The sequence below is a fragment of the Siphateles boraxobius genome, unplaced genomic scaffold (assembly GCF_051911475.1).
Source record: "Siphateles boraxobius isolate OS27281-9 unplaced genomic scaffold, OSU_SipBor_1 54, whole genome shotgun sequence".
Lineage (NCBI taxonomy): Eukaryota > Metazoa > Chordata > Actinopteri > Cypriniformes > Leuciscidae > Siphateles > Siphateles boraxobius.
This window is the reverse complement of record NW_027509180.1, coordinates 5,016,423-5,042,301: the sequence shown is the minus strand read 5'-3', so window position 1 is coordinate 5,042,301 and position 25,879 is coordinate 5,016,423. Positions and strand designations below refer to the sequence as shown.

General features: G+C 42.9%; 2 protein-coding genes across 2 annotated transcripts in view; one reads left to right on the top strand and one right to left on the bottom strand.

Annotated features, from left to right (window-relative positions):
• The window catches only part of LOC143714404 (endoplasmic reticulum metallopeptidase 1-like), a 68,834-nt gene extending 44,106 nt beyond the window's left edge, over nt 1-24,728 (bottom strand). Inside the window, exons 1-2 of one of the 2 annotated variants that reach the window (XM_077205523.1) lie at nt 24,250-24,728; nt 22,390-22,682 (exon numbers count right to left, since the gene is read on the bottom strand). In XM_077205523.1, coding sequence (XP_077061638.1) covers nt 22,390-22,682; nt 24,250-24,608 — 652 coding nt within the window. In that variant the 5' untranslated portion in view covers nt 24,609-24,728. Of the gene's footprint in view, nt 1-22,389; nt 22,683-23,566; nt 23,833-24,249 lie in introns of those variants that run through there. The other variant, XM_077205524.1, reaches the window with a different exon arrangement.
• The window catches only part of LOC143714420 (uncharacterized), a 596,609-nt gene that overhangs the window by 153,331 nt on the left and 417,399 nt on the right, over nt 1-25,879 (top strand).

Sequence of the window (25,879 nt, the reverse complement as noted above, 5' to 3'; positions counted from 1 at the left end):
AGACAGAAACACTGAGTGGCAGAAACACTGAGAGACAGAAACACTGAGAGGCAGAAACACTGAGAGGCAGAAACACTGAGAGACAGAAACACTGAGTGGCAGAAACACTGAGAGGCAGAAACACTGAGAGACAGAAACACTGAGAGGCAGAAACACTGAGAGGCAGAAACACTGAGAGACAGAAACACTGAGAGGCAGAAACACTGAGAGACAGAAACACTGAGTGGCAGAAACACTGAGAGACAGAAACACTGAGAGGCAGAAACACTGAGAGACAGAAACACTGAGAGGCAGAAACACTGAGAGACAGAAACACTGAGAGGCAGAAACACTGAGAGACAGAAACACTGAGAGGCAGAAACACTGAGAGGCAGAAACACTGAGTGGCAGAAACACTGAGAGACAGAAACACTGAGAGGCAGAAACACTGAGAGACAGAAACACTGAGAGACAGAAACAATGAGAGGCAGAAACACTGAGAGAGAAACACTGAGAGACAGAAACACTGAGTGGCAGAAACACTGAGAGACAGAAACACTGAGTTGCAGAAACCCTGAGAGACAGAAACACTGAGAGGCAGAAACACTGAGAGACAGAAACACTGAGAGGCAGAAACACTGAGTGGCAAAAACACTGAGAGGCAGAAACACTGAGAGACAGAAACACTGAGAGACAGAAACACTGAGTGACAGAAACACTGAGAGGCAGAAACACTGAGTGACAGAAACACTGAGAGACAGAAACACTGAGTGACAAACACTGAGAGGCAGAAACACTGAGAGACAGAAACACTGAGAGGCAGAAACACTGAGAGACAGAAACACTGAGAGGCAGAAACACTGAGAGACAGAAACACTGAGAGACAGAAACACTGAGAGGCAGAAACACTGAGTGGCAGAAACACAGAGAGGCAGAAAAACCGAGAGGCAGAAACACTGAGAGACAGAAACACTGAGTGGCAGAAACACAGAGAGGCAGAAACACTGAGAGACAGAAACAAGGAGAGGCAGAAACACTGAGTGGCAGAAACACTGAAAGGCAGAAACACTGAGAGACAGAAACAATGAGAGGCAGAAACACTGAGAGAGAAACACTGAGAGACAGAAACACTGAGTGGCAGAAACACTGAGAGACAGAAACACTGTGTGGCAGAAACACTGAGAGGCAGAAACACTGAGAGACAGAAACACTGAGAGACAGAAACACTGAGTGACAGAAACACTGATAGGCAGAAACACTGAGTGGCAGAAACGCTGAGAGACAGAAACACTGAGTGGCAGAAACACTGAGAGGCAGAAACACTGAGAGACAGAAACACTGAGAGACAGAAACACCGAGTGGCAGAAACACCGAGAGGCAGAAACACTGAGAGACAGAAACACTGAGAGGCAGACACACTGGCCCTCATTTATCAAAAGTGCGTACACCAAATTTCCAGCGTACACCTGGCGTACACCCAAAACCACGGTGACTTTGATATTTATCAATATGGACGTTGGCGTACGGCATGCTCAAATCCTACGCCAGGTCAGGAGGTGGTGTACATGTACGCACGTTTTGAGTTAGTGCGGAAATGTGCAGAAAAACAATTCCTAACACCACAAAACGCACTGACAAACTAAAAGATATGAGGAGCTCTTTGCCAAAACGCGATAAACGCCATTTTTAAAAATAAATTTGTATTTTATTTCTATTAATACACTAGTGTTGTGTCTGCAAAGATGAAATTGATGATCACCATCTCCGAAGTGAACACGGCTATAGAGAGAGTAGCCTATTTCTTTTCGTTTATAATTGTTTCGTTTAAAGACATTTCAAGCTTTCTTTATAGATATATTTCTCGTGAGGCTTATACTGAGTTTCGGTTAATTTGTGATGAGATGCGCTCCAGTTCACGTGCAATGCAACGGACTGCGCCCGTGCCTCCATGTCATGACTCATGATTATATTGTCTGCTATTTGCTTCTTATTTATTAAATCCAGGCAGTTGGTTAATGAAAAAAATATTAATATTAAGATACAATTTATACAAAACGAAATTCACTTTAAAGAAAGGCTTTCTACAAAACAAAACTTAATTAAGTGGCCAAAAACATGTCTGAGCATGTCTCCCGATATATTGCGCATCCTATCTTAGCCTATGTTCACTTTTCATAATCAACATAGATGGGGAAAAAATAAGATTATAATTTTTTAACAAATATGAAACTAAATGCCCTCAGTTAATGGCTACAACACTTAGCCTAATAGTAGGCCTGAATATTGTTATCATTACTTTTTTCAAGTTCGGCACGAATGACTATTAGCCTAAATGTGTTATTAACGATTTGAATGTACTTTTAACATTGTTGTATTTAAGGACTGTATTTGTGTGTTATTTTTAAATTATTTGTTTTATGTGGTGGACAATATTGGAACGTGACATTGGAAATATTTATTTTACTATTTATTTTGTTTGGCTTTTATTTATTTCATGCAGTTGCACTTATTTAATATATATTCATTTATAGTATGAGTCCCTGATTATATGTTGCATGTTCTCTTGTTGTTGTTGTTTTTTTTAGACAAAAAATGGATGGGTTTATAGCGTTTTGAAAAAAAAATACAATTAACTCTGAATTTATCATCAACAATATTGTTGTTTGATTTAATAATAATTTTTCATGATGGTGATGGTCTTGATCTCCACGTCGGAGAAGTTTCTCTTTTTTGCCGTCTTCCGTGTGTCCATGGCGTAAAATGAGGGTGTGGGGGAAGCGGATATTTGAATATATAGGGGCGTGTTATTCTAATGACAATCGCTTTCAGCCGCGGCATTTATCAAGGGCAGGTATTGCGTACACCTGGATTTCAAAGGTACGCACAGCTTCATAAATCAGGAGGTGAGAGGAGTGTAAGCATAATCTTACACCAACATATACGCCCGTTTCTACGCAAGAATGATAAATGAGGGCCACTGAGTGGCAGAAACACTGAGAGGCAGAAACACCGAGTGGCAGAAACACTGAGTGGCAGAAACACTGAGAGGCAGAAACACTGAGAGACAGAAACACTGAGAGGCAGAAACACTGAGACGCAGAAACACTGAGAGGCAGAAACACTGAGTGGCAGAAACACTGAGAGGCAGAAACACTGAGTGGCAGAAACACTGAGAGAGAAACACTGAGAGACAGAAACACTGAGTGGCAGAAACACTGAGAGACAGAAACACTGAGTGGCAGAAACCCTGAGAGACAGAAACACTGAGAGACAGAAACACTGAGTGGCAGAAACACTGAGAGACAGAAACACAGAGACAGAAACACTGAGAGGCAGAAACACTGAGAGGCAGAAACACTGAGTGGCAGAAACACTGAGAGGCAGAAACACTGAGAGACAGAAACACTGAGTGGCAGAAACACTGAGAGACAGAAACACTGAGAGGCAGAAACACTGAGAGGCAGAAACACTGAGAGGCAGAAATACTGAGAGGCAGAAACACTGAGAGGCAGAAACACTGAGAGACAGAAACACTGAGAGGCAGAAACACTGAGAGACAGAAACACTGAGAGGCAGAAACACTGAGAGACAGAAACACTGAGTGGCAGAAACACTGAGAGACAGAAACACTGAGTGGCAGAAACACTGAGTGGCAGAAACACTGAGAGGCAGAAACACTGAGTGGCAGAAACACTGAGAGGCAGAAACACTGAGAGACAGAAACACTGAGAGGCAGAAACACTGAGTGGCAGAAACACTGAGAGACAGAAACACTGAGAGGCAGAAACACTGAGAGGCAGAAACACTGAGTGGCAGAAACACTGAGAGACAGAAACACTGAGAGGCAGAAACACTGAGAGACAGAAACACTGAGAGACAGAAACAATGAGAGGCAGAAACACTGAGAGAGAAACACTGAGAGACAGAAACACTGAGTGGCAGAAACACTGAGAGACAGAAACACTGAGTGGCAGAAACACTGAGAGGCAGAAACACTGAGAGACAGCAACACTGAGAGACAGAAACACTGAGAGACAGAAACACTGAGAGACAGAAACACTGAGAGTCAGAAACACTGAGTGACAGAAACACTGAGAGGCAGAAACACTGAGTGGCAGAAACACTGAAAGGCAGAAACACTGAGAGACAGAAACAATGAGAGGCAGAAACACTGAGAGAGAAACACTGAGAGACAGAAACACTGAGTGGCAGAAACACTGAGAGACAGAAACACTGAGTGGCAGAAACACTGAGAGACAGAAACACTGATAGGCAGAAACACTGAAAGACAGAAACACTGAGAGGCAGAAACACTGAGTGGCAGAAACACTGAGAGGCAGAAACACTGAGAGACAGAAACACTGAGAGACAGAAACACTGAGAGGCAGAAACACTGAGAGACAGAAACACTGATAGACAGAAACACTGAGAGGCAGAAACACTGAGAGACAGAAACACTGAGAGGCAGAAACACTGAGAGGCAGAAACACTGAGAGACAGAAACACTGAGAGACAGAAACACCGATAGACAGAAACACTGAGAGACAGAAACACAGAGTGGCAGAAACACCGAGAGGCAGAAAAACCGAGAGGCAGAAACACAGAGAGACAGAAACACTGAGTGCCAGAAACACAGAGAGGCAGAAACACTGAGAGACAGAAACACTGAGAGGCAGAAACACTGAGTGGCAGAAACACTGAGACAGAAACACTGAGATGCAGAAACAATGAGAGGCAGAAACACTGAGAGACAGAAACACTGAGAGAATGAAACACTGAGAGACAGAAACAATGAGAGGCAGAAACACTCAGAGACAGAAACACTGAGAGACAGAAACACTGAGAGGCAGAAACACTGAGAGACAGAAACACTGTGTAGGGTATGGACCAATCAGACACATACTAATTATTCATTATATACAAAGGTTTATGAAACTCCTCACACAGCCCAAATGAACAAACACAAGGGCAGAAACAGTGTCATGTTACAGGGCATGATAAGGAGATTTTACGACCTCCGAGGAATGTGGCCACTTACTCAAGAGAGAGACTATGAAACAGAAACCCTCTTTAAAACAGACTTTGCTGCATTAATCATAGACTAACTGATCTATAAATGAACATGCATAAAACTGTGAAAGAAACAGTGTAAATGGTTTACTGTCTCGTGTACTATTAGGTATATATTATGGTATGTATCCTGGTATACAACCAACTAACGATCAATGTAACCTCACCTGTATCATGCCTCCTACCTAATTAATCCTCATTTAATGACTCACACTTTGATGTACATCACCTTCTTCTAGAATGCAGTGTGGATGTGTTATAGCTATCTGAGAATTAATGAAGGTATAATCATGCTAGGGACAAAGATCCGTAAATCAACTAAGAGCCACTTTCCCTCTCAGACATGTCACCTTTCTGATTGGTCGAGTTCAACCCTTAGGGGAGGATCTTTTCCATGCCTTATTAGAGACAGTCCACATGTGACCTCCCACTCTTAGTTCTTTCATCCAGCCGCAACACTGTTTTGGTGATTCTGGGGAACCCTCTCCCCCTCCCCCTCCACGGGGGCCCCAGGGCCCAGCAGGCCTCGATCCAACCAGATATGGGCTCAGGCAGGAGAAGGATGACTCTCTGACAAAGAACCAAGGACAATCTCAAGAGTTTTGGAACAAAGACTCCAACCAACAACGACTCCAATCACCCATCCTTCCGACTTCCTCACTTCTCCTGGGTGCTCGGTGTGGCCTCAACAGAGTCCCAGGCTTTGACCAAACCAGGCATGCGTTCCTGGAGAAAGAGAACGCTCAACCAACTTCCACTTGACAATGCCGGAACCATCAACGACTTCAATTTTCAACAACTTCAAGAATTGTTCCCATTACAAATGCAAGTATTCAATTCAATGAAATGTGAAGATGAAATTCTGATGGTTCTTCTCATAGACCCTCTTCCGGTTTCCAATTTCATCCTATCACTAACCTATTTATGTATTCATGTGTGTATGTTGTTTAGTTTATTTATATTCATATAAATATCTATATTTAGTTAATAAAACTTGTACATAATATGTATTTGGTTCTGTTTTGTTTGCAATACAAGTCACTTTACGATCATGGTTTTTGCTACTGGCTCAAAGTACTGTACAGGCGAAGAAATAATTATTCTTCGGTGGCCATGGAAGATACTCTTTTCTTAGAATAAATTAATAATCAAAAGAGTTCGTTGGAAGAACTGATTAATTGATTGTAATATTAATTCAGCCACATCAAGTTAATCCAATTAACTGACCCAAATATTTATAATTAATAATAACAAGATATTATTGATTATTAATATTTCCAAAAGCTGAGTTCCTTACAACTGAGAGGCAGAAACACTGAGAGACAGAAACACTGAGAGGCAGAAACACTGAGAGACAGAAACACTGAGAGGCAGAAACACTGAGAGACAGAAACACTGAGAGGCAGAAACACTGAGAGGCAGAAACACTGAGAGGCAGAAACACTGAGAGACAGAAACACTGAGAGACAGAAACACTGAGAGGCAGAAACACATAGAGACAGAAACACTGAGAGACAGAAACACTGAGAGACAGAAACACTGAGAGACAGAAACACTGAGAGGCAGAAACACTGAGAGACAGAAACACTGAGTGGCAGAAACACTGAGAGGCAGAAACACTGAGAGACAGAAACACTGAGTGGCAGAAACACTGAGTGGCAGAAACACTGAGAGGCAGAAACACTGAGTGGCAGAAACACTGAGTGACAGAAACACTGAGAGGCAGAAACACTGAGAGACAGAAACACTGAGTGGCAGAAACACTGAGAGGCAGAAACACTGAGAGGCAGAAACACTGAGAGGCAGAAAGACTGAGAGGCAGAAACACTGAGTGACAGAAACACTGAGAGGCAGAAACACTGAGCGGCAGAAACACTGAGAGGCAGAAACACTGAGAGGCAGAAACACTGAGAGACAGAAACACTGAGAGACAGAAACACTGAGAGACAGAAACACTGAGAGACAGAAACACTGAGTGGCAGAAACACTGAGCGACAGAAAGACTGAGAGGCAGAAACACTGAGAGGCAGAAACACTGAGAGGCAGAAACACTGAGGGGCAGAAACACTGAGAGGCAGAGACACTGAGAGGCAGAAACACTGAGCGGCAAAAACACTGAGAGACAGAAACACTGAGCGACAGAAAGACTGAGAGACAGAAACACTGAGAGACAGAAACACTGAGTGTCAGAAACACTGAGAGGCAGAAACACTGAGAGGCAGAAACACTGAGAGGCAGAAACACTGGGAGGCAGAAACACTGAGAGACAGAAACACTGAGAGACAGAAACACTGAGAGGCAGAAACACTGAGAGACAGAAACACTGAGAGACAGAAACACTGAGAGACAGAAACACTGAGAGACAGAAACACTGAGAGGCAGAAACACTGAGTGGCAGAAACACTGAGTGGCAGAAACACTGAGAGGCAGAAACACTGAGAGGCAGAAACACTGAGAGACAGAAACACTGAGTGGCAGAAACACTGAGTGGCAGAAACACTGAGAGACAGAAACACTGAGTGGCAGAAACACTGAGTGACAGAAACACTGAGAGGCAGAAACACTGAGAGACAGAAACAGTGAGTGGCAGAAACACTGAGAGGCAGAAACACTGAGAGGCAGAAACACTGAGAGGCAGAAAGACTGAGAGGCAGAAACACTGAGTGACAGAAACACTGAGAGGCAGAAACACTGAGCGGCAGAAACACTGAGAGGCAGAAACACTGAGAGGCAGAAACACTGAGAGACAGAAACACTGAGAGACAGAAACACTGAGTGGCAGAAACACTGAGAGACAGAAACACTGAGAGGCAGAAACACTGAGAGGCAGAAACACTGAGAGGCAGAAACACTGAGAGGCAGAAACACTGAGAGACAGAAACACTGAGAGACAGAGACACTGAGAGACAGAAACACTGAGAGGCAGAAACACTGAGAGACAGAAACACTGAGAGACAGAAACACTGAGAGACAGAAACACTGAGAGACAGAAACACTGAGAGGCAGAAACACTGAGTGGCAGAAACACTGAGTGGCAGAAACACTGAGAGGCAGAAACACTGAGTGGCAGAAACACTGAGAGGCAGAAACACTGAGAGGCAGAAACACTGAGAGACAGAAACACTGAGTGGCAGAAACACTGAGTGGCAGAAACACTGAGAGGCAGAAACACTGAGTGGCAGAAACACTGAGTGACAGAAACACTGAGAGGCAGAAACACTGAGAGACAGAAACACTGAGTGGCAGAAACACTGAGAGGCAGAAACACTGAGAGGCAGAAACACTGAGAGGCAGAAAGACTGAGAGGCAGAAACACTGAGTGACAGAAACACTGAGAGGCAGAAACACTGAGCGGCAGAAACACTGAGAGGCAGAAACACTGAGAGGCAGAAACACTGAGAGACAGAAACACTGAGAGACAGAAACACTGAGAGACAGAAACACTGAGCGGCAGAAACACTGAGAGGCAGAAAGACTGAGAGGCAGAAACACTGAGAGGCAGAAACACTGAGAGACAGAAACACTGAGAGACAGAAACACTGAGGGGCAGAAACACTGAGAGGCAGAGACACTGAGAGGCAGAAACACTGAGCGGCAAAAACACTGAGAGACAGAAACACTGAGCGACAGAAAGACTGAGAGGCAGAAACACTGAGAGACAGAAACACTGAGTGTCAGAAACACTGAGAGGCAGAAACACTGAGAGGCAGAAACACTGAGAGGCAGAAACACTGGGAGGCAGAAACACTGAGAGACAGAAACACTGAGAGGCAGAAACACTGAGAGGCAGAAACACTGAGTGGCAGAAACACTGAGAGGCAGAAACACTGAGAGGCAGAAACACTGAGAGGCAGAAACACTGAGAGACAGAAACACTGAGAGACAGAAACACTGAGTGGCAGAAACACTGAGAGGCAGAAACACTGAGAGGCAGAAACACTGAGAGGCAGAAACACTGAGAGGCAGAAACACTGAGAGGCAGAAACACTGAGTGGCAGAAACACTGAGAGGCAGAAACACTGAGAGGCAGAAACACTGAGAGGCAGAAACACTGAGAGACAGAAACACTGAGAGGCAGAAACACTGAGAGGCAGAAACACTGAGAGACAGAAACACTGAGAGACAGAAACACTGAGTGGCAGAAACACTGAGAGGCAGAAACACTTAGTGGCAGAAACACTGAGAGGCAGTATCACTGAGTGGCAGAAACACTGAGTGGCAGAAACACTGGGAGGCAGAAACACTGAGTGGCAGAAACACTGAGAGGCAGAAACACTGAGTGGCAGAAACACTTAGTGGCAGAAACACGGAGAGACAGAAACAATGAGAGGCAGAAACACTGAGAGACAGAAACACTGAGAGGCAGAAACACTGAGAGACAGAAACACTGAGAGACAGAAACACTGAGAGGCAGAAACACTGAGAGACAGAAACAATGAGAGGCAGAAACACTGAGAGACAGAAACACTGAGAGGCAGAAACACTGAGAGACAGAAACACTGAGAGGCAGAAACACTGAGAGGCAGAAACACTGAGAGGCAGAAACACTGAGAGGCAGAAACACTGAGAGACAGAAACACTGAGAGACAGAAACACTGAGAGGCAGAAAGACTGAGAGGCAGAAACACTGAGAGGCAGAAACACTGAGAGGCAGAAACACTGAGAGGCAGAAACACTGAGAGGCAGAAACACTGAGAGACAGAAACACTGAGAGACAGAAACACTGAGAGGCAGAAACACTGAGAGACAGAAACACTGAGAGACAGAAACACTGAGAGACAGAAACACTGAGTGACAGAAACACTGAGAGGCAGAAACACTGAGAGACAGAATCACTGAGAGGCAGAAACACTGAGAGGCAGAAACACTGAGAGACAGAATCACTGAGAGACAGAAACTCTGAGAGACAGAAACACTGAGAGGCAGAAACACTGAGAGGCAGAAACACTGAGAGACAGAAACACTGAGAGGCAGAAATACTGAGAGGCAGAAACACGGAGAGACAGAAACAATGAGAGGCAGAAACACTGAGAGACAGAAACACTGAGAGGCAGAAACACTGAGAGGTAGAATCACTGAGAGGCAGAAACACTGAGAGGCAGAAACACTGAGAGACAGAAACACTGAGAGGCAGAAACACTGAGAGACAGAAACACTGAGAGACAGAAACACTGAGAGGCAGAAACACGGAGAGACAGAAACAATGAGAGGCAGAAACACTGAGAGACAGAAACACTGAGAGACAGAAACACTGAGAGACAGAAACACTGAGAGACAGAAACACTGAGTGGCAGAAACACTGAGAGGCAGAAACACTGAGAGACAGAATCACTGATAGGCAGAAACACTGAGAGACAGAATCACTGAGAGACAGAAACACTGAGAGACAGAAACTCTGAGAGACAGAAACACTGAGAGGCAGAAACACTGAGAGACAGAAACACTGAGAGACAGAAACACTGAGAGGCAGAAACACTGAGAGGCAGAAACACGGAGAGACAGAAACAATGAGAGGCAGAAACACTGAGAGACAGAAACACTGAGAGGCAGAAACACTGAGAGGCAGAAACACTGAGAGACAGAAACACTGAGAGGCAGAAACACTGAGAGACAGAATCACTGAGAGACAGAAACACTGAGAGGCAGAAACACTGAGAGACAGAATCACTGAGAGACAGAAACACTGAGAGGCAGAAACACTGAGAGACAGAATCACTGAGAGACAGAAACACTGAGAGGCAGAAACACTGAGAGACAGAAACACTGAGAGGCAGAAACACTGAGAGGCAGAAACACTGAGAGACAGAAACACTGAGAGGCAGAAACACTGAGAGACAGAAACACTGAGAGGCAGAAACACTGAGAGACAGAATCACTGAGAGGCAGAAAAACTGAGAGACAATCACTGAGAGGCAGAAACACTGAGAGGCAGAAACACTGAGAGACAGAATCACTGAGAGACAGAAACACTGAGAGACAGAAACACTGAGAGGCAGAAACACTGAGAGGCAGAAACACTGAGAGGCAGAAACACTGAGAGGCAGAAACACTGAGAGACAGAAACACTGAGAGGCAGAAACACTGAGAGACAGAAACACTGAGAGGCAGAAACACTGAGAGACAGAAACACTGAGAGGCAGAAACACTGAGAGACAGAATCACTGAGAGACAGAAACATTGAGAGACAGAAACACTGAGAGGCAGAAACACTGAGAGACAGAAACACTGAGTGGCAGAAACACTGAGCGACAGAAACACTGAGAGGCAGAAACACTGAGAGACAGAAACACTGAGAGACAGAAACACTGAGAGGCAGAAACACTGAGAGACAGAAACACTGAGAGACAGACACACTGAGAGGCAGAAACACTGAGAGACAGAAACACTGAGAGACAGACACACTGAGAGGCAGAAACACTGAGAGACAGAAACACTGAGAGACAGAAACACTGAGAGACAGAAACACTGAGAGACAGACACACTGAGAGGCAGAAACACTGAGAGACAGAAACACTGAGAGACAGACACACTGAGAGGCAGAAACACTGAGAGGCAGAAACACTGAGAGACAGAAACACTGAGAGACAGAAACACTGAGAGACAGAAACACTGAGAGACAGAAACACTGAGAGATAGAAACACTGAGAGACAGATACACTGAGAGACAGATACACTGAGAGACAGAAACACTGAGAGACAGAAACACTGAGAGGCAGAAACACTGAGAGACAGAAACACTGAGAGACAGAAACACTGAGAGACAGAAACACTGAGAGACAGAAACACTGAGTGGCAGAAACACTGAGAGGCAGAAACACTGAGAGACAGAATCACTGATAGGCAGAAACACTGAGAGACAGAATCACTGAGAGACAGAAACACTGAGAGACAGAAACACTGAGAGGCAGAAACACTGAGAGACAGAAACACTGAGTGGCAGAAACACTGAGAGACAGAAACAATGAGAGACAGAAACACTGAGTGACAGAAACACTGAGTGGCAGAAACACTGAGAGGCAGAAACACTGAGTGGCAGAAATACTGAGAGGCAGAAACACTGAGAGGCAGAAACACTGAGAGGCAGAAACACTGAGAGGCAGAAACACTGAGAGACAGACACACTGAGAGGCAGAAACACTGAGAGGCAGAAACACTGAGAGGCAGAAACACTGAGAGACAGAAACACTGAGAGACAGAAACACTGAGTGGCAGAAACACTGAGAGGCAGAAACACTGAGAGGCAGAAACACTGAGCGGCAGAAACACTGAGAGGCAGAAACACTGAGAGGCAGAAACACTGAGAGGCAGAAACACTGAGAGGCAGAAACACTGAGAGACAGACACACTGAGAGACAGAAACACTGAGAGACAGAAACACTGAGTGGCAGAAACACTGAGAGACAGACACACTGAGAGGCAGAAACACTGAGAGACAGACACACTGAGAGACAGAAACACTGAGAGGCAGAAACACTGAGTGGCAGAAACACTGAGAGACAGAAACACTGAGAGGCAGAAACACTGAGAGACAGAAACACTGAGAGGCAGAAACACTTAGTGGCAGAAACACTGAGAGGCAGTATCACTGAGTGGCAGAAACACTGAGTGGCAGAAACACTGGGAGGCAGAAACACTGAGTGGCAGAAACACTGAGAGGCAGAAACACTGAGTGGCAGAAACACTTAGTGGCAGAAACACGGAGAGACAGAAACAATGAGAGGCAGAAACACTGAGAGACAGAAACACTGAGAGGCAGAAACACTGAGAGACAGAAACACTGAGAGACAGAAACACTGAGAGGCAGAAACACTGAGAGACAGAAACAATGAGAGGCAGAAACACTGAGAGACAGAAACACTGAGAGGCAGAAACACTGAGAGACAGAAACACTGAGAGGCAGAAACACTGAGAGGCAGAAACACTGAGAGGCAGAAACACTGAGAGGCAGAAACACTGAGAGACAGAAACACTGAGAGACAGAAACACTGAGAGGCAGAAAGACTGAGAGGCAGAAACACTGAGAGGCAGAAACACTGAGAGGCAGAAACACTGAGAGGCAGAAACACTGAGAGGCAGAAACACTGAGAGACAGAAACACTGAGAGACAGAAACACTGAGAGGCAGAAACACTGAGAGACAGAAACACTGAGAGACAGAAACACTGAGAGACAGAAACACTGAGTGACAGAAACACTGAGAGGCAGAAACACTGAGAGACAGAATCACTGAGAGGCAGAAACACTGAGAGGCAGAAACACTGAGAGACAGAATCACTGAGAGACAGAAACTCTGAGAGACAGAAACACTGAGAGGCAGAAACACTGAGAGGCAGAAACACTGAGAGACAGAAACACTGAGAGGCAGAAATACTGAGAGGCAGAAACACGGAGAGACAGAAACAATGAGAGGCAGAAACACTGAGAGACAGAAACACTGAGAGGCAGAAACACTGAGAGGTAGAATCACTGAGAGGCAGAAACACTGAGAGGCAGAAACACTGAGAGACAGAAACACTGAGAGGCAGAAACACTGAGAGACAGAAACACTGAGAGACAGAAACACTGAGAGGCAGAAACACGGAGAGACAGAAACAATGAGAGGCAGAAACACTGAGAGACAGAAACACTGAGAGACAGAAACACTGAGAGACAGAAACACTGAGAGACAGAAACACTGAGTGGCAGAAACACTGAGAGGCAGAAACACTGAGAGACAGAATCACTGATAGGCAGAAACACTGAGAGACAGAATCACTGAGAGACAGAAACACTGAGAGACAGAAACTCTGAGAGACAGAAACACTGAGAGGCAGAAACACTGAGAGACAGAAACACTGAGAGACAGAAACACTGAGAGGCAGAAACACTGAGAGGCAGAAACACGGAGAGACAGAAACAATGAGAGGCAGAAACACTGAGAGACAGAAACACTGAGAGGCAGAAACACTGAGAGGCAGAAACACTGAGAGACAGAAACACTGAGAGGCAGAAACACTGAGAGACAGAATCACTGAGAGACAGAAACACTGAGAGGCAGAAACACTGAGAGACAGAATCACTGAGAGACAGAAACACTGAGAGGCAGAAACACTGAGAGACAGAATCACTGAGAGACAGAAACACTGAGAGGCAGAAACACTGAGAGACAGAAACACTGAGAGGCAGAAACACTGAGAGGCAGAAACACTGAGAGACAGAAACACTGAGAGGCAGAAACACTGAGAGACAGAAACACTGAGAGGCAGAAACACTGAGAGACAGAATCACTGAGAGGCAGAAAAACTGAGAGACAATCACTGAGAGGCAGAAACACTGAGAGGCAGAAACACTGAGAGACAGAATCACTGAGAGACAGAAACACTGAGAGACAGAAACACTGAGAGGCAGAAACACTGAGAGGCAGAAACACTGAGAGGCAGAAACACTGAGAGGCAGAAACACTGAGAGACAGAAACACTGAGAGGCAGAAACACTGAGAGACAGAAACACTGAGAGGCAGAAACACTGAGAGACAGAAACACTGAGAGGCAGAAACACTGAGAGACAGAATCACTGAGAGACAGAAACATTGAGAGACAGAAACACTGAGAGGCAGAAACACTGAGAGACAGAAACACTGAGTGGCAGAAACACTGAGCGACAGAAACACTGAGAGGCAGAAACACTGAGAGACAGAAACACTGAGAGACAGAAACACTGAGAGGCAGAAACACTGAGAGACAGAAACACTGAGAGACAGACACACTGAGAGGCAGAAACACTGAGAGACAGAAACACTGAGAGACAGACACACTGAGAGGCAGAAACACTGAGAGACAGAAACACTGAGAGACAGAAACACTGAGAGACAGAAACACTGAGAGACAGACACACTGAGAGGCAGAAACACTGAGAGACAGAAACACTGAGAGACAGACACACTGAGAGGCAGAAACACTGAGAGGCAGAAACACTGAGAGACAGAAACACTGAGAGACAGAAACACTGAGAGACAGAAACACTGAGAGACAGAAACACTGAGAGATAGAAACACTGAGAGACAGATACACTGAGAGACAGATACACTGAGAGACAGAAACACTGAGAGACAGAAACACTGAGAGGCAGAAACACTGAGAGACAGAAACACTGAGAGACAGAAACACTGAGAGACAGAAACACTGAGAGACAGAAACACTGAGTGGCAGAAACACTGAGAGGCAGAAACACTGAGAGACAGAATCACTGATAGGCAGAAACACTGAGAGACAGAATCACTGAGAGACAGAAACACTGAGAGACAGAAACACTGAGAGGCAGAAACACTGAGAGACAGAAACACTGAGTGGCAGAAACACTGAGAGACAGAAACAATGAGAGACAGAAACACTGAGTGACAGAAACACTGAGTGGCAGAAACACTGAGAGGCAGAAACACTGAGTGGCAGAAATACTGAGAGGCAGAAACACTGAGAGGCAGAAACACTGAGAGGCAGAAACACTGAGAGGCAGAAACACTGAGAGACAGACACACTGAGAGGCAGAAACACTGAGAGGCAGAAACACTGAGAGGCAGAAACACTGAGAGACAGAAACACTGAGAGACAGAAACACTGAGTGGCAGAAACACTGAGAGGCAGAAACACTGAGAGGCAGAAACACTGAGCGGCAGAAACACTGAGAGGCAGAAACACTGAGAGGCAGAAACACTGAGAGGCAGAAACACTGAGAGGCAGAAACACTGAGAGACAGACACACTGAGAGACAGAAACACTGAGAGACAGAAACACTGAGTGGCAGAAACACTGAGAGACAGACACACTGAGAGACAGAAACACTGAGAGGCAGAAACACTGAGTGGCAGAAACACTGAGTGACAGAAACACTGAGAGACAGACACACTGAGAGACAGAAACACTGAGAGGCAGAAACACTGAGTGACAGAAACACTGAGAGGCAGAAACACTGAGAGGCAGAAACACTGAGAGGCAGAAACACTGAGAGGCAGAAACACTGAGAGACAGACACACTGAGAGACAGAAACACTGAGAGACAGAAACACTGAGAGGCAGAAACACTGAGAGACAGACACACTGAGAGACAGAAACACTGAGAGGCAGAAACACTGAGTGGCAGAAACACTGAGAGACAGACACACTGAGAGGCAGAAACACTGAGAGGCAGAAACACTGAGAGGCAGAAACACTGAGAGGCAGAAACACTGAGTGGCAGAAACACTGAGAGGCAGAAACACTGAGAGGCAGAAACACTGAGCAGCAGAAACACTGAGAGGCAGAAACACTGAGAGACAGAAACACTGAGTGGCAGAAACACTGAGAGGCAGAAACACTGAGAGGCAGAAACACTGAGCGGCAGAAACACTGAGAGGCAGAAACACTGAGAGACAGAAACACTGAGAGACAGAAACACTGAGAGACAGAAACACTGAGAGACAGAAACACTGAGAGACAGAAACACTGAGAGGCAGAAACACTGAGAGGCAGAAACACTGAGAGACAGAAACACTGAGAGACAGAAACACCCCAGATAGCAAAAAATATCGGCACGGCTTCTTTTTGCCGCCGGCCCCAAACTGTCGGCTATAGGTGCGCCCCGCTGGCGGAGATGAAACGTTTGCCGCCAAATACGTCACTCCCATTTCTTGCGAGATGCCGCCGGCGAACAGCCGCCGGGCCGCCGACTTCATTCTCTCTGGCGGTTGCCGCCGTCTAAATGAACCGCGGCCGGCTGGCGGCAAGCCGCTTTGAAATCGACCAGCCATGTCATTGGCATGAGTGGAACTGACAGCATTTTAACTTTCACATTTAAAGCGATTATAATTATTATGTGAATTATATCAAATTTTGTTGTTGTTGTTGCTCCAAAGTCATTAGGGTTTATAACAGATTTGACTCAGTCTGATTCCATGAAAAGGTTTAGGAAAATACATTTAAATTACGTTGAAACTCTGAAGCGATTCAGTGATATGCCTACGTAAAATATATAGAATTATTTTAGTCACTTAAGGTGACAATTCTTTACATTTCTTTGATTTATGCACAATTGAGATGCACAAATAGTCCAAAAAGAATTCCTTTTGTAAAACTTACTTGGCAATAAATATCTTTCTGATTAGGTTTTAAAATAAATATTTCATTCATGGTATGAACAATTTAGCAGAATAAATGGATGAAGTTAGACTTTTCACCAATGCCTGAAATCAGTGAACAGTGAAAGACATCTGCAACTTGGCCAAAAGCTTGGGTATGCTTTAGATTTTTTTTATTAATTTGCAACCATGGTAATATTTATAATAAACATGAAAATCCCTGTTTTGACCTGAAAGATAAAGTGAAATATTTAGAAATATTTTGTCTCTCTGTCACCCCAGGAAATTTCGTTTATGTCTTTCATTTTTTTACAAGCTCGATTTTTTTATTTATTTGACCTTTTACAGGTATAAGGGATTAATTTGCAATTGCGAGTTTTGCCATCTGTACAAATGTTTAAGAAAGTATTAAAGCACAAACAGAGAAGTACCTCCACCGGCCGAGAGGGGCAGTACCTAAAAAACGGAAGCAGATTTACCAACACAACAGTGGCCACTCGTCACACGATTTCAGTATTTGGAGAGGATATCCTATCTAGTCATTGACTACGATCTTTAAAGTAAGTACATCTTTCCTTTTTGTGTAACGCAATATTATGTTCATTTTTTACATTTTTAGTTCATCTTTTTCAAATATGTTCTTGCCTTACTAGTCAAGCTAGTAAGTTAGCCTTGTTTACAAAGTTTCCGTCATGTTTCTGACATAGCTAACGTTAGTTAGGCTAACGTTACTTAGTTTCTTCCTGGCGTTAGTTTTTTCTTTTCTTCTTTTAACTATATTTACGTATGTTTATGCCAGTGTGAGTACTACAGTATGTGGTTTAAGATAGTATTGGTCAGTCGAATAATTAACTAACTTACGTAACCAAATCCTGAAGGACAATTCTCCCGCCCACGTGGGAATGGTAACGTTAGCAAAATCTTTACGACAAGAAAGACTGATCAGTATAACTTGTGTTGTTTTCTAACTAAACATAATGATGTTTTGTTTGATTCGACAACCATGCTGCTAGTCTAGTTTGACTTACAGTGTTAGCTAACACATGCTGCTTCGCCTTTTTTACTCACTGAATTCAAGCATGTTCGACATGTTGAAATGTATCTAACTACAGTAAATCGCCAATGCTTTACATCTAGAAAGAAAGCTTTACATCTAGAAAGTTTAACTTTTGGTGTTTATATATATATATATATATATATATATATATATGTGTGTGTATGTATATATATATATATATATATATATATATATATATATATATATATATATATATATAATGTGTATATATGTGTTTATATGTATATATGTGTGTGTATATGTATATGATTGTGTTTGTCTGAACATGGTTTTCTGTTGATCCACTTGTGAAAATGACTCGTTTTTTTGAAGGGGTGAGCATTTTAATGTTATTGATTTTGCCTGGAAATTAATCAAAAAGTATACTTTATGCAAAATGTTCTTCTATTTTAGATGGTTCACATTGTTCAGTTTATCAACGAGGAGGATCTGCCATTTGCAGTGGTTCCGCAAGAGTGGCTCAGCGAGAGCATGTGCCATTGGCCCCCATTTAACCTCAGCAAAAAGACGAAGGCAACAATTTAGCCATCCTCTGCACACCTCCACACAGCACCTGGGAGAAACATCATTTTAAGTTCATGAAGGGAGCAGGTAAATGGGTCTGACTTGTGTATTTGATTTTCCTGTATTTCATCTGTGTAATTTATTTTCTGTTTATTGTGGATAACTGACTCTTTCATTCATTATTCCCTACTCTAGAATCTTGGAAGTCTCAAGAAAAAAAAAACTCCAGAAAGATGCATCGATTCCAGAAAACCAGAAAAATGCTGAACTGGTATGTAAAATCTATTGCTGTGATGCTGGATTTGTGATCCTGCCACTAAACTATACCATTTGTTAGATTTTCAAATTTCTGTTTCCTCTTTCTCGCAACCAGGTTTCTCCCCAGTAATCCAGACTCCACTTCACAGAGCCAAGAGTTTGAGTACAAGTAAGTGATGTTATTTGTGAAGTTTTTTTGTCTTGGAAACTATTGCTTCTATTTGATGTCTGCATGAACCGGAAGTTACAAACGACTTTTCTCCAGTGTTGTGACGTATTTAAAAGTGAAACGGTATATTGAACGGAGGGCAGGGTTTTACTCTAGCGCTCCTCTTCTCCATCTCTGCTCATAGCCCGGTTTGAGGGGAGTTGCCACGCCCTCGCACCATAGCACATGACCGGAAGAGAAGAGAAGTCGTTTCGAGGGGGGAGGGAAGGGTAACGTATTTGATTAAAGATTATAAGGCTACATGAATTTTAAAAGAATAATGAAGTGCACAGATAAATCATTTATAATAAACACTACAATATTACATATAAAAATAAGAATTGTAATATCTTACTTCAAGAGCAGGTGAAACAAGTTCAACAAACAATGTTGAAGACGTTTGCTTGCACTGAGCAATTAGGCACAACTTGCAAACAGCACCTGTGGTTGTCGGTTTAATTCCCACTGGGGCTACCTGTACATGTAGTAGACCTAGATATAAAGTAAAATTTAAGATTGTATACTGCATATATTACAGTCTGAATCCTTAGCCTTTCACATTTTTTATTTATTTATGAGAAGCTTCAGAGAAATGTAATTTGTAACACTTTTTTGGATTTTCAGCTTGGTGTAGGGGATAAAGCATGTTTTAGAGACATGTTCCTGAAGACCATTGTTCAAAGTAAGTTGGATATTTTTTTTAGATTTAAGTAGATGTGTATGTCCTATTGTCCTCATGCAATTCAAATTAAATGACAGATCTGTATTTTCTATATTAGCCATCCGGAAGGACCCGGCAACCCAGGATGCACTGATGAGGCGGTCCAGGTTAACGTTACACGTTACCTGAAAGGAGCATCTGACCGTGAAGGCAGAAAAAGGCGCCGCACAGCTGAGAGGGACCCACAGCCGACCACTTAAAACTAGACTGACTACTGACACCCCAGAATCACTGACAACTGGAATCCTTTCTTTATCTTGCAGTCAGTAGAATCAAGACCCCTAAAGAAGTCAGAAGTGTCAGACTACACTCACTCACTGTGGAAATTACTTTCTTTTTTTCTTTTTCAAATAAAGCTTGTAAATCCTTGTGCCACAGGTCAGCATTGCCGTTATAATGGCCTATTCTACTCCAGAGCTTTACTATAAATTACTACCACTTATCATATTGTTAGAAATGGCTTGTAAATGTAGTTATACTTTTATTTATTTGGTATCTTGCACATTTGGTATCAAATATCCTCTTTACTTGTCATAATGTTTACTGGTAATTTTTTACCCTAGAGCTGTCCTTTTTATATGAACACTTATTGTAAGTGTTGTAATTTGCTTGTAAGGCTGTTTAACCAAAATTGAATTGGAAACCTGCATGTTAGTATATTGATTTATTTATTTTTCTGTTATGTTTCAGTGATCTGAAATATCTTGTTTAAATGACAGTTACTGTACTTTGAAATGTGGAATAAAAATGCCAATTGTAAATTTGTCTGGTTTGAGCAATCATTATTCTTGCTAAACTGCATGCTATAAATAAATAAAAATATATATAGCCAGAATAAGCGGCGGCAGAGCGCTCGAAAATAGCGTTTGCCTCCGACGGGGTGCGGAAGGACGGCCTTCAATATAAAGGCGGCGGAACGGCGGTTGGCCCGCGGGCCGGCCGCTTAACGAAGGCGGTATGAAGGCGGCTGCCGCTTTTAAAAAGCGGCTGCCGCCGGCGGTGCGCCGTCCAACGTGTTTGCGATGTCGCCATTCTGACGCTTCTACTGCCGCCGGAGAACCGACGGTGGTCCGCCGACTCATTGCTATCTGGGACTGAGGCAGAAACACTGAGAGACAGAAACACTGAGAGGCAGAAACACTGAGAGACAGAAACACTGAGAGACAGAAACACTGAGAGGCAGAAACACTGAGTGGCAGAAACACTGAGAGGCAGAAACACTGAGAGGCAGAAACACTGAGTGGCAGAAACACTGAGAGACAGAAACACTGAGAGGCAGAAACACTGAGTGGCAGAAACACTGAGAGGCAGAAACACTGAGTGGCAACATTTGATTTCAGCGTGAATGTCGCGGAAAACACACAAAACACATCTAAAATGGGAAAGAGCTTTGCGATTAACTGTATAAAGAGAAGATAATAAATCAATAGGGTGATAGATGATGATAAATAATAAACAAACTAAAAGAGAACAAATTAGAGCAAACAAGTTCTCTGGAGAACTACATTCCACCAGAAGTGCCAATGCCCATACTCTCCACCCATAAATTAATCAACTAACAGTGAGGTCTACAGGCAATCACATTCTGAGGTCGTACATGGCCGTAACAATATATATAACATTGATAAGTGATCACCTGGATTTAGACCTACCAATATTGTATGTATATAAAGCGCACAGACAGATTTGCTTTAAGTATTTCCCTGGCGTCGAAATCAGCATATAAATGTCAGGAAACAAGATTCCTGGTGCATGTCAATATTTTAGGAAGTTTAGTAACTTTAGTAAGTTGTAAGGAGGAACACTATATCGAGTCCAAGCTTTACTTTAAACTGATAATCGTTCTTTTTACGTTCGTTTTCGCCGTTTCCCCTATAAAATCCAGTCAGGCAGCAGCTCTTCTGCCACTCAGTCCGGCTGAATGGCTCGTGATCCGGCGAGAAAGTGATGTCAGTGCATAACCTCTATTAAGCACTCATGCATATGCATCTTTAGCATGTAGACATCAGCAAACCAGATCACTGAGACTCCCACACACACACTCACACATCGATGTTCCTGCTTTTCACTTTCACTTCCTGGTTTTCTAAGGATCAGAATTTCACAAAATATAAGAAATACAGAGCATTATCTGTTTATGACATCATGTCACAATTCCTCAACATAATTTCTCATGAGTCAAACAACAGCCTGTCCTTTTGATTCCCAATCACAAATGAGATCTTTAACATCTCAGTTATTTCTCCCATGCAGCGATGAGATTAAACAGAAGTCTCATTAAGTACTTACTTTAAGACATAAAGTAGATACTATATCAAAGTTGAAACTTAACGTAACTGAGATCTCCATTAATTCTCACAAACTCTGTTTGTTTTTCCTTAGGAGGAATTAAGGAAGAAACATAACTCTATTAAAGCACATAAACTCAAAGTCTCCTGAGGAGAACCTCAGTAGGATGATGTGTGAAGCGTTGTAGAAACACACCTGGGCTGTCGGCCACCGTGTCGAAGTGGCAGTTAGCGAGCATGAAGTGCTGCGCGCCGGTCTTGGGCTCGAGCTTGACGGCGATGTTGGTCAGACGGTCGTAGCGGCTGATGAAGCCGTAGTATTCAATGGAGCCGCTGGGCCGCTGGACGTCCACTGTGATGGAGTGAGAGCCAGCTTTACTCTCAGACCGGATCTGCTCGATCTGATCCTGAAGGTAATTCACCGTGATCTCGATCTCTGGGCTTCCCATGGTCCGCGGCCCGACGCTGGTGATCTGATCCAAATGGATCCTGAAGCACATCGATCTGCTCGATCTGATCCTGAAGGTAATTCACCGTGATCTCGATCTCTGGGCTTCCCATGGTCCGCGGCCCGACGCTGGTGATCTGATCCAAATGGATCCTGAAGCACATCATAACACAGAACTTTACACACGTGAGCACAACTCAACTCTACTGCTCTGTTTTTATTTTACTGTTATTATTATAGTTTTGTTCCTATCGAGTTATTGCAGTTTTATTGCACCTGTGTATAATGACAATAAAGACTATTCGTTTCTACTCTATTCTACTCTATCATATCATACTTTATTCTGCTCAATTCTATTATATTATGCTCTATTCTATCCTACTTTATTCTGGTCTATTCTATTCTGTTCTATCCTACTTTATTCTGCTCTATTCTATTCCATTCTATTCTTTATGAATGTATGAAACATTTACAATAAGATGAAAAGCATTTATTTAGAAACATGAATTTTCAATTAATGCCAACTTTAAGCATCATTAGTAGAGATAACTGCAGTATGATATATAAAAATAATACTGCAAATATCCTCTTCTTTTAATGTTCATAAACTGTTAATAGGTACAGCATGTTTTAATATTTCCCCCTGTCTCATCTATGGATGCATTGAATCCAGATGTTTGGGGTTCGGCCGAATACGGAATCCACTGGTTAAGATTCTGCCGAATCGGAATACCGAATCCTACTCCAATCCTCAGTCCATTAACACAGTAAACACATTAATGAAGTAAACAACATCCACAGAAGTGTAGCCTATTTTTCATTGTATTTTATTTTAACTGTAAAAAGGACTAAAAAGTAAGAGTAATGGTGTAACGTCTGGTTAACACAGGTTTTTAGCTGTGAACCCTCCTTTGCCGTAGGCTACCTGAAGTTGCTGCATTTCGGCTGCTGTCTGTAGATTCCTTCATGCACAACTCGTATTTCGGTTTCATACGCAAATGTTTTAACAGCGGCGATGTTGTGTATTGTTTAGAGTCCTTGCCACCACGAGACAAATCGGCATTGCAAATTGAACATGTAGCTCGACTTGAATCATCTTCTTTTGACTGAAAGTACTGCCAAACAACACATTTTCTGCTCACGATCGAGTTCCACTTTCACTTTCTCTCAGCCGACTGCATTCGAACGGCCACATACGTAATCAACGGCGGCGTGACGTCGACCAGCGTAGCGCGCGTAGTGAGGCCTAGGGTTCGGCTCGGTGGAGAAAAAAATCTAGGTTCGATAGAAACCAACCTCCGTCAAAAAAGCCCAATATTCGGCCGAATCCGAAGCCTGGATTCGGTGCATCAGACATGCCTACTGATGTTTTAAACCTCATGTTATTAAGTTACAATGTAATAATCACTTATATTATTTTACCATGGCTTGGAAGATAGCTACATTTTTTTCTTGTTTTAAGCTTACAAGGCATTGAATTAGATAGCTTTTTTTATTTTATTAAAGTCATGCTTAAAACAAAAATGAAAGTATATGATAATCATACAGTACTATAGTAAGGCACCTGATAGGCTAGGCTGTAGTCTACTATGGTAAAGTGTAGCCCACCTGGCCCGGGTGGCGTTGAAGTGTCCTGTGCTTCTGCTGCTGATGATGAGCTGCTGGACTGAGATCAGAACCAGAACCCACATCAGACTCAGGAACCCGAGCAGCAGAACCACAGCGCAACTCTCGCGCAGAAACTCTCTCTTCAACGCCGGCTTGCATTCGCGGCTCCGGGGGCCGTTCAGCGCGGCCTCCTCATCGCCAGCGTCAGGCTCCTGGCTCTCCTGGGTCTCCTGGGTCTGGTTCTGGTTCTGCTGGGTTCTGATTCTGAGGACTGGAAAGTCTCTCTCGCTCATCTGCATAATATCTGGATTGCTCATTATAAGATCTGCTGTCTGTCTGTTCAGAAACAAACGTATCATAAGTCCTTCTTGAAAGCTTGTTTCTTCATTCTCCACCTGTCGCTGATTCTTTATTTCTTTTGTCCGGAGGAAGTGTCAGTTTGCCAGAAAACAGGAATAACGAGTGTTTTCCTGGTTAGTGTAGGAAGAGGGTGGAGTTAATGATTACATCCCACAAGTGATCACCACAGATTATTAACTCTTACTACACTCTGTGTTCAAACCATTTGTTTACAGTCTATAGTTCAAACAGGACAGATGACACTATGAGGATTTCTTCAGGTTACATTTTACACAAACTTCTAGAAGTATAGGGTGAGTGGGGCACAACCTAACGCGGGGCTAGTTGTCACACTCTTGTTTTAAATACTTCCACACATGCTAGCATGACGAAACTTAGTGTAATATTTGCCAAAATTCATAAATCTTTGGAAGATATCACTAAACATTTATTTAACCATAGCAAAAGTACAATTCTTACTTATGTTAATTTTTCATCTCTATTTTTGGTGTTTATTTTAAATTAGACAAATCTTATATTATTTTAATCTCCAATATGTTATTTAACAGTTTCTTTAATGTTTCGCTAACCAGCAGAAGATACTCGCAGGGTTTAAATCCCAGTTGCTCAGGCGGAGCATGTTGTCACACCGAGTTAAAATGATATAACTATTCTATTCTTTTATTTTCTATTCTATTCTATTCTACTCTATTATATTGTATTCTTTACCCAGTAAACAATTACCGTCTTTCAACGTTTAAATTTGGTTGAAAATAAGTCGGTCCACCTTGGACTAGTTTACAACGTGATTTCAACTGATCATCTAAGATACCACATGTTTTCAAATGATAATCTAAGACAGGATAAAGTCTGTTATACGTGCTAAAATAACAGAGAAAAACAAACGACCAAACCATGTTCATTATTATCTCAAATAAATTGAAAGAGTTTTACATATTCCATTTAGACGTTGAAGATTCTAGCTGTTTTCAATGTTGAAAAGTCGTAATTAGATGTTGAAGATTTACGTCTATTCAACGTCTAATAAACGACTTTTTGCTGGCTGGGTATATTATATTATATATTTAAAAACATTGAGAAAAACGTGAATAAAGACTGAGAGTCAATTTTCATAAAGTATTTTTGTTTATGTTTTCTGATGTGTTCGTTGTCAAACTCAAAAAATATTGTGTTTTTAATTATTAAAAAATGTAATTATCTTATATGAAAAAGATGCGCCAGATCCTTAAACTATCGTTACATTACATGATCACGCTCTTATTCATGCAAA